At 51.1% G+C, this 14396-nt stretch overlaps 1 protein-coding gene across 20 annotated transcripts in view; it reads right to left on the reverse strand.

Moving 5' to 3' along the window:
* LOC144364729 (mitotic spindle assembly checkpoint protein MAD1-like) overlaps window positions 1–14396 on the reverse strand; it is a 269288-nt gene that overhangs the window by 77234 nt on the left and 177658 nt on the right. For all 20 annotated transcript variants that reach the window (XR_013432404.1, XR_013432402.1, XR_013432400.1 and 17 more), the window contains one exon: window positions 5472–5612. Coding sequence is in view for 9 of the 20 variants with exons in the window: in XM_078035773.1 (XP_077891899.1) it covers window positions 5472–5612 (141 nt within the window). In the remaining 11 variants the exon portion in view is untranslated. The remainder of the gene's footprint in view (window positions 1–5471; window positions 5613–14396) is intronic.

Below are 14396 nucleotides of genomic sequence, written 5' to 3' on the forward strand. Positions count from 1 at the left end.
GACCAGTGTCCAGTTGCTCTTGACTGCCAGGTGAGGTTGAGCTGGCCTCTTAGGACTGCAGCCCAGCAGTGCAACCTGAGCAGGGGATTCAAGTAGCGCAAACACCTGCCCCACTGTCCTGCCCTACACTCAGTGCCCATGTCCCTAGGGCCAGGACTGATGGTGGGTTCAGCACTCAGACCTGGGACAGGGACTGGGGTGTGTCCGATGTGTTGCCCCCAGGGCAAGGCAAGGATCAGGAAGTTCTGCTTAGGTGGCTTCAACTGTGACAGGCTCACCCCTATCCCACATGGATGGCAAGAAGTTAAAGGAGATTATGCAGGCCACAGTGTGGCACCCACAGGACACTCAGTAAGTGACATCTTCATTAATAGGACCAGCACAAAGGAGACAGCAGACTTCAGTAAATGGGCTCATGGTCCAGGGATGACCTGCCCAGAGTCCCATTCGCTAGAAAGAACCGGGCTGGAGATGGGAAGGTTCTGACTGTGGATCCCCTACTGGGCTGGGCATTGGATCTATGGGCCAGAGTGTGGGTGGGCTGATAGCAGGTCACAGGAAAGAGCAACCTATAACCTCACAGCTGGCTTATTCCTGGCCCCTGGCTGGTCCTTGCCAATCCAGGATTCTATTCAGTTTCCCTGGCAATGGGGCCCCGGACACCCCGGGAGGTTCTGCCACAGCAGCCTCAGCACTAAGAATAGTCAACTGGTGGCTCAGAAGTCAGAGCCCTGTGGGGAGAGACCACAACTCACGGCCTCATCTGGAGTGGGCAGGGGTTGCTATGGCCACTGGACAGTTCCATGGGATATGGGAGCCATGAGACCGGAAGCTTCCCACCTTGGGTGGACTCAGCTATTACAGTTTGCACCAGCCACAGATACCTTCTAGGTTCTCCATTTCTCCTGTGTGGGAAGCAAGCAATCGTCCTCGCCATGGCTGGAAGGAGGACCCAGGTCAGACCTCTGCCCCACAGCCCTCCTCACCAGGCCCATGCAACCACCAGATCTCACAAGACATCAAGGCCTTTTCATAGTAAGTGGAAGCTGGAGATGTGGACACCACCCTGAGTCTTGTGACTGGTACCCCGTCCCTGAGGCTAGCCTTAACTGTGGGGGCATGGCCACTTCAGGCAGAGCCCAGCCCAACTCTCACTGGACTCCACACCTCCCACCAGGCTCTGCCTCTTCTTTGTCAATGTGCTTATTGGTGCCCATTGTCATGGCCGTGTTCTCCTGAAGTCTAACCTGTGCCATGCCTATGAGGAGGACCAAGCATAGGGTACCCCTGGGCAACTGCCTGGGCCCAGGGACTTCCTCAAAAGCTCCTGTGGCCAGCCAGTGGCCCCCAACTAGCCTCTCACTGAGGGCTGCCCTGCAGTGGGAACAGGAGGATGCGGGCCTGCCAGGGCAACACTGCCTTCCCAGGGCAAAGGGCTGGTGCTAAAGGCTGGAACATGGGGTGGGGGACAGAGAACATCTAAGAGGCCCTTCCCCTGAGGGCACTATGGACCTGAAGCTGCCTGGGGAACCACACCTAATGCCAAGATCAGAAGTACCCCTACTGACCTGGCTCTTGCTTCCAGGCAGCAAGGCCTCTACCCTGGGGAGCCGCTGGACAGTGCAGGAGCCCGTGTTTGCCCTGCTTTCCCCAGTTCTTCTCTAAAGCACCACGCTTCCACATAAAAATGAACCACCCTTAACAAACTATAGGAGAAACAGCCACCACCTGTGTGCTTCCCTGTGTGGAGGTACTTCTGTGATGTTACCCAGGGCTGGGAGAAAGTCCCCCAGTTCCACTGGCCCTTGCTCAGTCAGCATCCCCAATCTAGACAGCCAATTTATCCTCCATAGGATAAGGTTGTGTTGCCACCCTCACCTCACTGTGAGTGAAAGCAGATCTCTTGGGAAAGTTAGGGAGTTCTCAAACCTCACACCTCATTTGGTCCTAAATTACCTGAGAGCAACCGCTCTGCATGAGGAACTGCAACCAGGATGGAACTGTTGGGTGCCTCTTAGGAGCAGTGCTATGCCAGGCAGAGACCTCCTCTAGCCTCACTGGGACCCTAGGACCCCATACACACCTCCCATAGAATAGAGTCCAGATGACTCCTCCGTCCAGTTTCCCAAGTCTCCCCAGAGGAGCTTCACCCTCCACAAGCACAGGCTCTGGCGCCTCACTGCCTATGCCTAGCAGCAGACCTTGACCTGTTGTACCCTCATTGAACAGGGAACTCCACAGCACCTGACTCAGCACAGCCACAGAGGTCTGGTCCATGGGAGAAGGACCCAATGGGGAGGAAAGATGAAAAGTGGGGGCAGGGGAGAGGCAGCCTTCTCCCCAGCAAGCTTCCTGTCTGGGAAAGCACAGGGGGTGTTCCCGGTTGAGCAGGAGAATAAAAACAATGTTGAGGAGAAACCCTCCCTGGGGCTCCTCCACAGCAGACCCATCTGAGGGCTCTCAAACCTGCCCCAGGCCTAGAAGCAAACCACAGGGCTGCAGCTGCTGCCACCTGGTGGTGGCAGGAAGCCCACAGTTTCCCACCTCTGTGGATCTAGGTACTTGGACAAGACTCAGAGGGGCATCCAGTATGTCCCCCCAGCTCACACTCAATCCAACCACTATTGCATTCCCAAGGGCTGGGGATGCCACTGCCCATGCTTTTCTCCCCCTGCCAGGCAGCAGCATGCCCCCTCAGGGACAGTTCTACAAAAGAAGGCTGCCGTCTACCACGTGGAACCCTGAGGGAGATGAGGTGCCAGGCCAGAATATTTGGCCACCTCAAACAGCAGAGTAGGTGGCATGTCCACTGACTCTAGGCAGCAAGTGGTAACTGGTGGACCTGGAAGGAGGGCGAGGAGGTCCAGAGCACTGCATGTGGGTCTCTACCTCAACACAGCCATGGGCTGCTGAAGCCCAGGTCCAGAGGAGCAAGGCTAGCGAGAGGTCAGATCACTTCTGGAGGGCCCAAGGGACTGTGTGCAGAAGGAAACAGCCATGACAGAGACCCCAGGTAAGGAGCGGGGAGCAGCTCTCAGACCCCACCCTGCACCTGGACTGGCCCCTTGAACCCCACAGTATTGGAAGGCACAGCTGGTGTCAAAGTGCACTCCAGCTGGGCCTCTAATCTCTCTGTCTGGCAAATCCCCCATAACTTCAGGAGACACAGGAGAAGCGGGCAACCTGCCCTTATATGTCCCAAAATAGAAAGTGAGAAGGGTCTCCTGACACACACCCATGAACCAGGCGATGGCTGAGATCCACCAAGTTGCCCCAGGTAGTACAGTGAGCACATCTGGTCAGTGAGTGCTGATATTAAAACCTGGGTCATGACACAGAACTCGAACACATGGCACCAGCTGTGCTCAAATGCTGGGCTCATAATGACCTGTGCAGAACATGTGGCCGACACAGATGGGGATTTCTCAATGTGAGAAATGCTAGGGATGATGGAAGATGTCGAGCCGTCCCTGCATATCTCTCTTCATTAGCATTTCATATGGAGTCAAATGGGTGGTAACAGGGTAGCTATTAACGCGCTCATGTCCATGATGGCTTCACTCTGTGCAGCCAAGGATGGAGGGCCTGCTCCTAGGCACAGACACTGAAGCAGCAGAATGAGTTCCCAACCAATGGGGTTTGGAGGTCAATACAGAACCAGAGGTCTCTCTCACTCGTGGTTCACTCTGCTGAAGAGTGCCATTGAGGGCTGACCCCAGGCAGAGACATAGTATAGGCCCCCAGGGTGCCTGCAGGGACCTCAGAATAAGCGAGAGGCTGAAAGGATGTGAGGACAGCCCAGTCTGCAGCCTCCTGCTGTGGAGCAGGGACCCTGGGACCCCACACCCACCTCCCATAGGATAGAGCCCAGATGACTCCTCTGGCCAGTTTCCCAAGTCTCCCCAGAGGAGCTCCACCCTCCACAAGCACAGCTCTGGGCGCCTCTTTGCCACATGCCACACCCAGAGCCCTAGTCTTGGCATTCCCCGTACCTCCTCACATACTGGGTGACCTGCCAACCACCTTCCCCCATCTCCCTGGACGTGCCAGCCTCCAGGGGAATCAAGGTCGTCCAAGATAATTCCCTCATATGAACCTTGTTCTCCCAACACAGCACCCCTAACCTGTTAAACAGGTGAAGCTTGTTTATTAGACATCTCCCTCACCTATCAGCTGAGCTCCAAAGGGGCAGGAACTCTGCTGAATGTTCCCCTGTATGGAACTAGGCCCAGTGGGAAGCAATTGTGGCCACACAGGAATCCTGGCTCTCCCCTCTAGACCCTGGCCATCTGTCCAGCTGGGACATCAGAGGTGATCTCCAAACACTGGCTAAATGAGAAATGTAGACAGCACCCTGCATGGTGTGATGAGCCACACCAACACCTCTCATCTGCATCACCATCACACTGTGGATCCAGGCCCATCATGGTGACAGTGAGCACCAAGACCAAAGGATACCACAGAAGCTTCTGGGAGTGGCAGTGCAGTGGTGCAGAGCAAGTGCTGTGGCTGCACTCTAGGTCTGGCACTGTCCCATACCAGCTCAGTATCCTGTGCACACCCCCAGGCCTCTCTTGGCCTTGGCTTCCTCCTCAGGAAAATCAGGATAACAACAGCACCTGCTTCTGGAGATGGAAATAAAGTGCACAGCCGGCTGGAAATGCTGGCCAACTTGGTTGTGGAGGTTTTCCTACCTAAGAGGAGGCATTGCCCATGCCCACAAGAGCTATGCTGCTCCTGCCATGGAGTGGAGCAAACCCCTCCTCAGCTCTGCTAGGGAAACATTGGCATTTGTACCTCAGGGTGGGATGGTTTGCTGGGAAGCTGTGACCAGGCATGCAATGTTGCATTCTCAGGCCCTTCAGGCAGATCCCAGCTCAGAGCAGATACAAGCTGTCCAGGGAAGAGAGGCCATGCAGGGCTCTGACCAGCCCAGGTACTCATCAGCAGAAAGCCTCAGGAGCCAATGAGTCATGCTAAGACAGATCTGCCCTCCATCCATTTTCCTCTAGAAGAGGACATGGGGCATCAAAGAGGGCACAAAGGTGATGCAGGTGGCAGCAGGAGAAAGAAGAAAGAGGCCACAGGCTGAAGCTGCCCTCTACCCAGAGGACTGTTTAGCATCCCAGAACAGAGACTTGGAGGGAAATCACACAAGGAGAAACCGCTGACCCAGGGACATGGGAAACACAGATCCAAGCCCACACTCTAGGCCTCAGGGCTACCTCTGAGGCCCCCAGAGGGAACTCTACTCAGCAAAGGCCACCCCTCAAATTGACATCCTACAATACCTGCCATCTGGACAGGACTATCTAGGATCCCTCCAACTACCTCATGCCATGAAGAAAATTAAAGCAGACCATGTATGCAATATAACCATCCATGACCACACCCTCCCCCATAGTCTCTGGTCCAAGGAGGATGACCATCTGGGGACATGGGCCCTTTACCCACCCATGGCTCAGACTTACTTCCATCTCCGTACTGTGGGCATGCACCTTCTGCACCATATCTTCAGCCTCCCGCACGCGCCGTGTCAGCTGGGGTGAGTACTCAGCCTGGGTCATCTCACTGTCATAGGACCCCAGGATGGCACGCATGCCATCCCGCTCCTGTGGGCACAGAGGACAATTGGTCAGCAGAACATGGAGACAGGAACCTGGGGAGCTCCCTTATGCAGCACCTCAAAGAGTTCAAGAATTCAGTTTCACGCTTACCTGCCAACAGTGCCCACCTCCAGAGCTCCTGTCCCAGAGGCCCAGGTGCTCAGAACTCCCAGGCCTTTCACCACCTAGGCCAGCAATCCCAACAGCATGTCCTAGTCTCAGTGCTTACTCTCCCTGTGTCAGGCTGAATACCCGCTTTCTTTGACTTCTCACTAGATCTCAGACAGTAACACTCAGAGCAAGGACATCAGCCAGCATTCTGGTGGGTGAGGAGGCACCCATACGAGTAGGGATACTTGGCAACCTATTGGGATAAGAAACACTCTGCTCTGCCCAACTACCCTGACTCTAAACACAAGGCCAGGATCCATCAGCAAATGACTCCTCATGGATGCTTGAGGTCACCAGAGTGTCACTGGGCCACCAGCCATGCCAAGCAACCTGCCTCCTCTCTTGACACAAGATAGCAATCACAAGAAGCAGTGACCCAAGTTTCCTGAGACAACAGACTGATCACACAGCCAGGAGTCTCAGCCTAGACAAGATCACTGCTTACCTATACCCTGCCAGAGTGAGAGTCAGGAAGTCAGGAACCCTGGGAGAAATGGGTGGCTTTTCCCCTGCCAAGACTGAGACTGATTCCTTCCTGAGACTGGAAAGATCCATCACACATGCCTGAATGAAAAAGTCTTGCTAAGCCAGCAGGGGGGCCTGCAGAGACAGAGGATGCTGCCTGGTGGGGAGCTGAACTGCTAAGGAAGGCCATGCCTCACAGGAAGCTGCCTCCTCCTCCTCCTTTGACTGAGGCTGTCAGATGTGAACCTAAGGCCACAGGGCCACGGGGTTCTCCCGGCTTCAGATACTCGATTCCTAGGTGGAGAAGGTCCATCCAACAGATCCAGGACCAGGCAGGGGCTCCTCCCATCTGTCCTGCTGCCCCCCTGCACTCAGTGGACTACACAACTGGGGATAGGGGAGCCCTTGTTCAGAAGCCCAGGTGTGTCAGCGTACAGCTTCTCTGACCACCTGTGCATGCAAACACCCTGGGGGTCTTGCAGAAGGTAGACTCAGATTCCACAGGGCAGGCAGGTCTGGCTACAATGCCACCTTGCAATGCAGAGACCTTACTAGTGTGCTCAGTGACCCCCTTTTTGGCTCCGCCCACTTCTAGGGCCAGTGATGAGGAATCTGGAGCAACACAGGCCACAAAGAAGGTAATGGCTTCTGGGAGACCCTAGTTCAAACCCCAGCTCTGACCTCAAGTCTCAGATCCTTCCCAGTAAGATGGAGACATGAAGGATAGCTATGTAACTCAACACTGTTGTGAACAAAGTGTCCATAGAACTGCCCTGTAAATGCTTGGTGCTCATGAAAGAATAGAATTGTATCAATGTTGGTGAACACTAGCAGTTAAGAAGTGAGGAAGCAGGTTTACACACTTACTGGCACATGCCCCTACCCAACACATGAATCCAGGGAAAGGAGCAGAGGCCAAGGTCAGACTAGCCCCTCATCACCTCCCTCTGTGCCCTGGCCAGCAGCTCCCTCCCTACCACCCAGCCCTGGCTCAAAGGGCAATTCATGGCCCTGATGGAGACCTGCTCTCTCAGACCTCCAGGGGAACAAGACCTCCACACAGAAACAGGTCTTCATGACCACCAAGGTCCCCATGCAGGTAGCATTCTCTCAGTGTGTACTTCCACAGGCTGCTGCCCAACCATGTCCCCAGGAGAGGCCAGGCCCATGGCTCAGCCACCTCCAGCAGGAACACAGGTCCCTCCTTTGTGAGAAAGACAGGCAGCATGTTGGGGTGTAGGAAATCCTGCCTTCTCCTTCCTGAGATGATGGGCCCTCAGAGCCTTGGGCTGCTGTGTCTAGGCACTCTGCATTCACTGGCAAGGGACACAGTTGTCACCCCAGTGTGGACTCTGTAATTAGTTGATGACAAAAAAATTCAATAAGTGAGAAATTAAAGTTACAAATCCAACTGGAACTGGTCACATATCTGGGGAAAATTTGTTTCCACGGGAAGGTTTATGGAGTGTCATAATTTTATTGAAATCCTATATCTTCCCATTGACTTTTATCGTCTCAAGCTGGTTACCCGAGTTATCATTACCAGAGTGTCGATGCTGCTCGAGGCTGGGGCGGGGGATCTCCTTTCATAAACAAACTACAATTGTCTCCTTTATTGACCAATAAATCTCAAAAATGCTGCCCTTCACTACGGCTCTCTTCTATTACATCTCCAGGCTAGCAATGGCTGGCAAAGAAGAAAAATGTAAAGTGAAAAGTTTGTTGTTTGTACCTTTTCAAGAAATTGTTTTGTCATTAGCAGAAGAGCAGGCACTGTGCTGGTGTGATTTGGTAACGACTTTTTAATGACTGATTCCACTTGTGGTAAAGTTCGCTTCGTTTCCAATTGAGCAAACACAGACGATTAATCGCTGCACAAACAGGCGCCCAGGCTGTGCTGACAGAAGCCTTAAAGACTTGCTGGAGAAGTACAAAACAAAACAATGTTTTCCACTGAGTGCTTCTCCTGGGTACAGAACGGTCCTGTCTGTGAGCAATGGAGTTGGTTTGTCACCCCATTAATTAATGGCAATTCGAAGAGAAAGCTGGGAGACAGGCTCACCTTTGAAGAAGCCAGTGGAGGACCAGGGGCCTTGTGCCTTTGGAGACCCCTAAACCAACCACAGGATGTGAGTGCTTTCTATGCCTGTGGTGACCAGCCAGAGGCCATCCTAGTCCTGAGTCCCCTTCAAGAAGGAAGCTAAGGGAGTAAAGTGCCCAATGGTAAAGAAAATCATAAAGCTGGAAAAGAATTTCAAGGTCAAGGCCAGACAGGAATTTTCTAGAAGGAAACTGAGGTATGGAACTGCAGAATCACTTGTCCATGGCCCTAGGCATCCACTCACTGCTCATGGGTGTCTGAGCTTCCCAGTTAAAATAAATTTATCTGAGCACAGACCAGGCAGTGAGGCCAGCAGGGGGCATAGACTACCACCATAGGACAAAGAGCAGCAAGCAGGGGTGTAGGAGCTGGTCAGCCATGCTCCTGGGTGGAACTGAGAGTCCTGGGAGGCAGGGAACTATGGGCTCAGGGAGATCAAAGAGAAACCCACGGGCTGACACCATCACAGAAACAAATACACCAGGACACGTCAGGTGAGTAGAGGGTGCAAAGAAGAGTTTGAGCCCAGCACCCCCAGCCCTGCCCAGGGGACCCCCCTGTGGCAAATCTCTCCATACAAAACCACCCTCCTTGACCCTACTTCTTCACTGCCACTTAGGCTACCCCAGGGGACATCCAAAGCCCATCCTAGATAGCTGCCACCTTCCCCCCACAGGTACTAGGCTTTTGCTTCCCTCAAGGCTGGCCCGGAAAGTTCCTCCAGCAGGAATACAATGGGACCACCTTCCTTCAGGTACAGCATTACTACCTGTGGTATACAAAGTCTTGCTGCAATACTAGCTCCTCCCTACAGAATCCGACCCTCATCTCCCACACCTAGCAGTTTGAGGTTCATTTGGGCCAACCAAGGACCTGGGGAGGGTTCCCCCACTCAGGTTGTGCAGCTGCAACCAGTGGGACAGAGGAAGAGGGACTGTAGGAAGAGGAAGTCCCTAGGAGGTGACAGGAACAAGACAGAACATAGAGAAGGTGGGCTTCTTTGAAGATAGCACATGTCACATGTGTGCATATCTGTGTGACCATAAGTGCACATAATAAATTTAACTGGGTGACCCAGAGGTGGCCAGCAGAGTGTAGGAGCCATGCTGCTGACACTCCTAGCCCTAATGGTCCTACTGCTGCCCCATGGCACCCTGGCAAGTCCTGCTGGGGTGCAGGTCTCCAGGAGAACCTGTGTAACCACCAAGGGCTGCTGGAAGCCTCTGCTACCGGAAGACCCAGTACGTTCATCCTTTATCCTTTTGCTCATATATTCACCAAACATGGATTCCATGAAGAGAAGCCAGGGAAGGTATGGAGAAGGAGCACAGGCCTTTGGCAGAGAACACAGAAAAGACCTATGGCCCAAGTGCTAGAGAGATGCCAGGTGGACACGGGTGACCACAGCATGTAGACTACAGCTGATGCATAGAGGGAAAGGTACACCAGGCAGAGGGCACAGTGTGGGCAGTCCCCAGTGTGCCTTGCAAAAGAATAACAGGGACAGTGGTGATTACCCCTTAGCCACCTCAGTCAAGAGGAGGCCTTTTCCACTGAGCTCTTGAGACTAGTGCCAGAACACACTGAGGAGTGGCTTGGGAATGAAGAGACATCCACCACACATACACGGATGGCCAGAGTAGGTCACCTGGGCAGTGGGGTGCCACACACCTGCTGAGATAGTTGGGGGACAAGTCTGGGGAGGAGTCTGCCTCCTGCAGGGAACACCAAGACAAGCTTCATGCCCGGGCTGGAGAAGGGCAGCGCAGTGACATAGAGGAGACAAGAGCGAGAGCCACAGTCCCAGTCTGGGAGGGGGAGCCACGAGGGAGTCTATTGGGAAACAGATAATTCAAGGTGGCCGGCAGCACCTCAGGCTGATGGGAACAGAGGCATGCGGCACAGTTGTCACAGAGCTTCCTTCTTCCCACCTTCCCAGACTGCAGCCCTTCACCCCTCCAGTGACATGAAGTGTGCAAGCCCAGGACTAGCTCCCAGGTCACAGAGGCCCAACAAGGCCCAAATCCTAGCTGGACATCAACTTGCTTATGACCTTGGCAAGAATAATCAGCTCTCCGTGTGCCTCAGGAGGTTCAATCGTGAAGTGGAAAGGGCAAAAAGTGTCCAGCCAGCCTTGAGTTCACATGTAGCTGCACATGAAGCTCTGGTACTTGCTAGGTGCTGAGTCACTGCTGTCCTCATGACCCTTCCTCCCACTGTTTGTTTCTCCAATGGGGAGAAGACACTAGGTGCTCTGTTGAGACAGGTGCATGTAAGTGTTTCTGAGCCCTCATGGTGAAGTAACCAGTGACTGAAGAGAGAAAGGGCCCACCCAGGATCGTGAGCCAGGGAAGGTCCCCAGGAAGCAGGGGTAAGCCCAGAGAGACCGAGCTGAGCTGGTGGCATTTGCATGCAAGAGGGTCCCTTCCTCAGATTTCTCCTCTGGGCAAAGCAGTGGCCCTTCCATTCACTTCTCCCTGGTCTCTGCTGCCAGGGCTACTGGGTCTCTTACCTTCTCTGACCACCCATGCATTCTCAGGGCCATTTGACCATAGCCTCAGCATGGTCAGCCAACTTGGTTACCTGCACTCAATTCTTGGTCCCTCCACAAGGTTTTTCTTAAGAAAAGGAAATTATGATCAAGTGCAGCTGCAAAGCCCTATTCCTACCTGCCCCATGGCACCCTGGCCAGCAGCTTCATGGAGTCAAGGAAAAACCCAGGTCTGCCCGCTCTGCCAACCCTAGGCCTCCTTTTCTATCACTAATCTCTCCTCAGACCCCACTTTTTGGTGTACACAGGGATCCTCAGGGTCTCCAGCACCAGGACCCTTTGGCCACACAGAGCAGGACCATTTCCAAGGACTTCCTTACACTATTAGATGCTTTGGAAAGGAGGAGAAGGAGGGGAGGACGCACACCCAAGAGGAGGTGGGCAGCTGCAGAGGAGGTGCCGCGCTAGTGCTTAAGAGGCTTCCTCTCTGATCCACACCAGTCTGCCCTTTGGCCTGTAGATGCCAGGGTTCTGACCCAGGCCCCAGACAAACATGTGCAGCACAAGGACCAAGCCTAGGCAGGCTCGGTCCTAGGAGAACTTCCTGGGGCACCTATGTCTGTCTGCTTCCTCTGGCACTCACTGGGAACTAAAAATCATACTTGGAAAAGGACTCATTAAGCAGAAGCAAAACTTATTTACAGGGTCAGAAGATCTGCCTTCCACAGTGTTCCTAACCCTGACAGCAGACATCAGAAGTGACAAGACTCATCAAAGCCTTCATCATGATGTCTGCACTGCCCATTTCTGTGAGACAGGCTGTCCACTCCTGAGCCCATAGAATAGGCCTTGCATACTCCACAAGCCTCACTGTGCAAAGATGCTGGGCAGACTCTGCCCCAAGCAAGCAACAAGCACCCACATCACACAGACTGGCCCATAATCTCCAGGCTGGTAGGAGCCCTGGGCCAAGCAGGAAGCTTCCTAGGGAGATTTCACACAAGGCCCTGTATGCAGCATGACACTGAGTGTGGAGCCTGGGCCTGCAGATAGGGAAAGGAAGGAAGTGTGGTGCCTGAGCAACATAGACAATCAGATGAAGGAACCTGGACAGAGAAGCCACTATCCACAATGGGCAAGCTTGTATCTAAACAGACCACCATACTGTCAATGGTATATGCACACGTTAGCCTAGAGGCTGTATAGGTGGGAAAAACATAAAATTCTAGTGCTGAGAATTTGTGGACTACAAGGCTACACTCATAAAACCTACAAGCAAATAACCCCAGGAAGAAAACACATGCAGTGTCTAAGACCAAACACAAATAGGAACTAACACAGGTCCTTACTAGACAGCAATGACTCACTCCTTGAAGCGAATAAACCCCAAGGACAAAGTCCTAAATGTATAAAATTATCATCAAAATTCACAAAATGTAAGGGCTGAGGCTGTAGCTCAGTGGCAGAGCATTCGCTTAGCATGTGCAAGGCACTGGGTTCGATCCTCAGCAACACATAAAAATAAATAAATAAAATGAAGGTATTGGGTCCAACTACAACTAAAACGTGTGTGTGTATGTGTGTATAAATTCACAAAATGTTAATGAAAATGAACCAACAATACAAAATTTAGGAGAAAGAAACCCACAGTGTACTAGAATAATCAGAAAATAAGTATACCTAATATGTTTAGGTCAATAAAGGAATTTAAATTATTAGTAAGTTAATAACAAATAAACAAATAAAAATGATTATAACCAAAAAGAAGAGCCAAACAAAATTAAAACAGAATGCTTAAACACTTAAATGTAGGAAGTAAATCAGCAGTTTAGATGTGGCTGAAGAGACACTTAGTAAACTGAAAGATAAATCTAAAGAATAAGCCAGAAAGAATAGGAAAAGACAAATACAGAAAATATGAAGGTGCTGAGAGAAATACAAGGTAGAAAAACAAAGTCTAAAATGTCTCTCACCAAAATCACAGAAAGAGGAGAGGAGACAGGAGAGAGGCAGTCATCAAGGTATAACGGTTGAGAACCTTCCAGAATCGATAAACCATAGCCAACTTCATATTGAGAAGCCACCACAAGTGCAAATAGTCAGGACGGGAAATTGGCACACCTTGACAGGTTAGAACAAGGCTGGGAGCCATGTGGGTCCCAGAGGCAAGTGCAGGAAGGATAGACACGTGGGCGGGTGTATGTGGTGAGAGGAAAAGAGGTCAACACTTACCACCAACAAGACTTGCCAGACAAAAACAGAAAGGACATATTTCTTTTCTTTCTTTCTTTTTTTTTTTTTGAAAGAGAGAGAGAGAATTTTTTAATATTTATTTTTCAGTTTTCGGTGGACACAACATTTTTATTTTATTTTTATATGGTGCTAAGGATCGAACCCAGCGCCCCGCACATGCCAGGCTGGCGCATTACCACTTGAGCCACATCCCCAGCCAAAAAAGGACATATTTCTAAATGAGAGAAATGATCATATCTCAGAGATAAGAATAAAGAGCAAAGCAACAAACCTATATGCACAAATCCAGATGTTTACTGACATTACAAGAGCATAGCTGCCCTCCTTATGGGGCTTCAATCGGTACTGCAGATTCTGACACCTCTAACAGAAATAGGCAGATCCACAGAGAGAATCATTAAGGACACAGCCCAATTAACCAGCACCATCAGTCACCTGAGTCTAATTGTCTTCATCTGCCAATAGCAGAACACATGTGCCTCTCAAACTCACACAAAATGTTCACAAGACAGATCACATACAGGAACATAAAACACCACTTGAACAAATACAAAAGAGGACAAGTCACATAAAGTAAGTTCTCAGATCACATTGCATTTGTACTGGAAATAAATGACAAAGAGAGCCAGAAAGTCCCAAAATATCTGGAAATTAATCTACTTCTAATTGCACATGGGTCAACATAAGTCTCAAGAGAAATTCAATCATGACTTTGAATAAGAAAATGAACATACAATTTTTCAAAATTTTGTGGAATGCAGCAAAAGCAGGGCTCAGAGGGAAATTCATAGCACCAAGTGCCTAATTTAGAAACAAAGATCTAAAATCAATCATCCAAGCTTCCAGGTAGGAAATGACACAAAGAAGAACAATGTTAAGCCTAAAGCAAACAGAAGAAAAGAAAACAATGAAAATCAGAACAGAAGTTAAGGGAAATGGAAAACAGAAAATCCAGAGAGAATACAACAAAACCCAAATAAAATTCGGTTCTTCAAAAAGGTCAGTGAAGTGAATAAACCTCTAGTTAGGTTAATCAAGAGGGAGAAAGAACAGACAGATTACTAACATGGAGAGAAGAGGCTGTTACTGAATCCTTTGTAAAATGACAGGATAATAAAAGGATATCGCGAACAACTCTATACCTAGAAATTTGCTAAGTCACATGAAAGGGACTGACTCCCTGAAAGATACAAATTACCAAAACTCACAAGAGGAAGAAAAATCATGAGCATCGGCCTCTGGAGAGGCTCACAGGACTCCCCACTGCCTCCGTCCTAATGCTCATCTGCCCTGCAGACTTGAAACCAAG

The sequence above is a fragment of the Ictidomys tridecemlineatus genome (assembly GCF_052094955.1).
Source record: "Ictidomys tridecemlineatus isolate mIctTri1 chromosome 12 unlocalized genomic scaffold, mIctTri1.hap1 SUPER_12_unloc_8, whole genome shotgun sequence".
Taxonomy (NCBI): Eukaryota; Metazoa; Chordata; class Mammalia; order Rodentia; family Sciuridae; genus Ictidomys; species Ictidomys tridecemlineatus.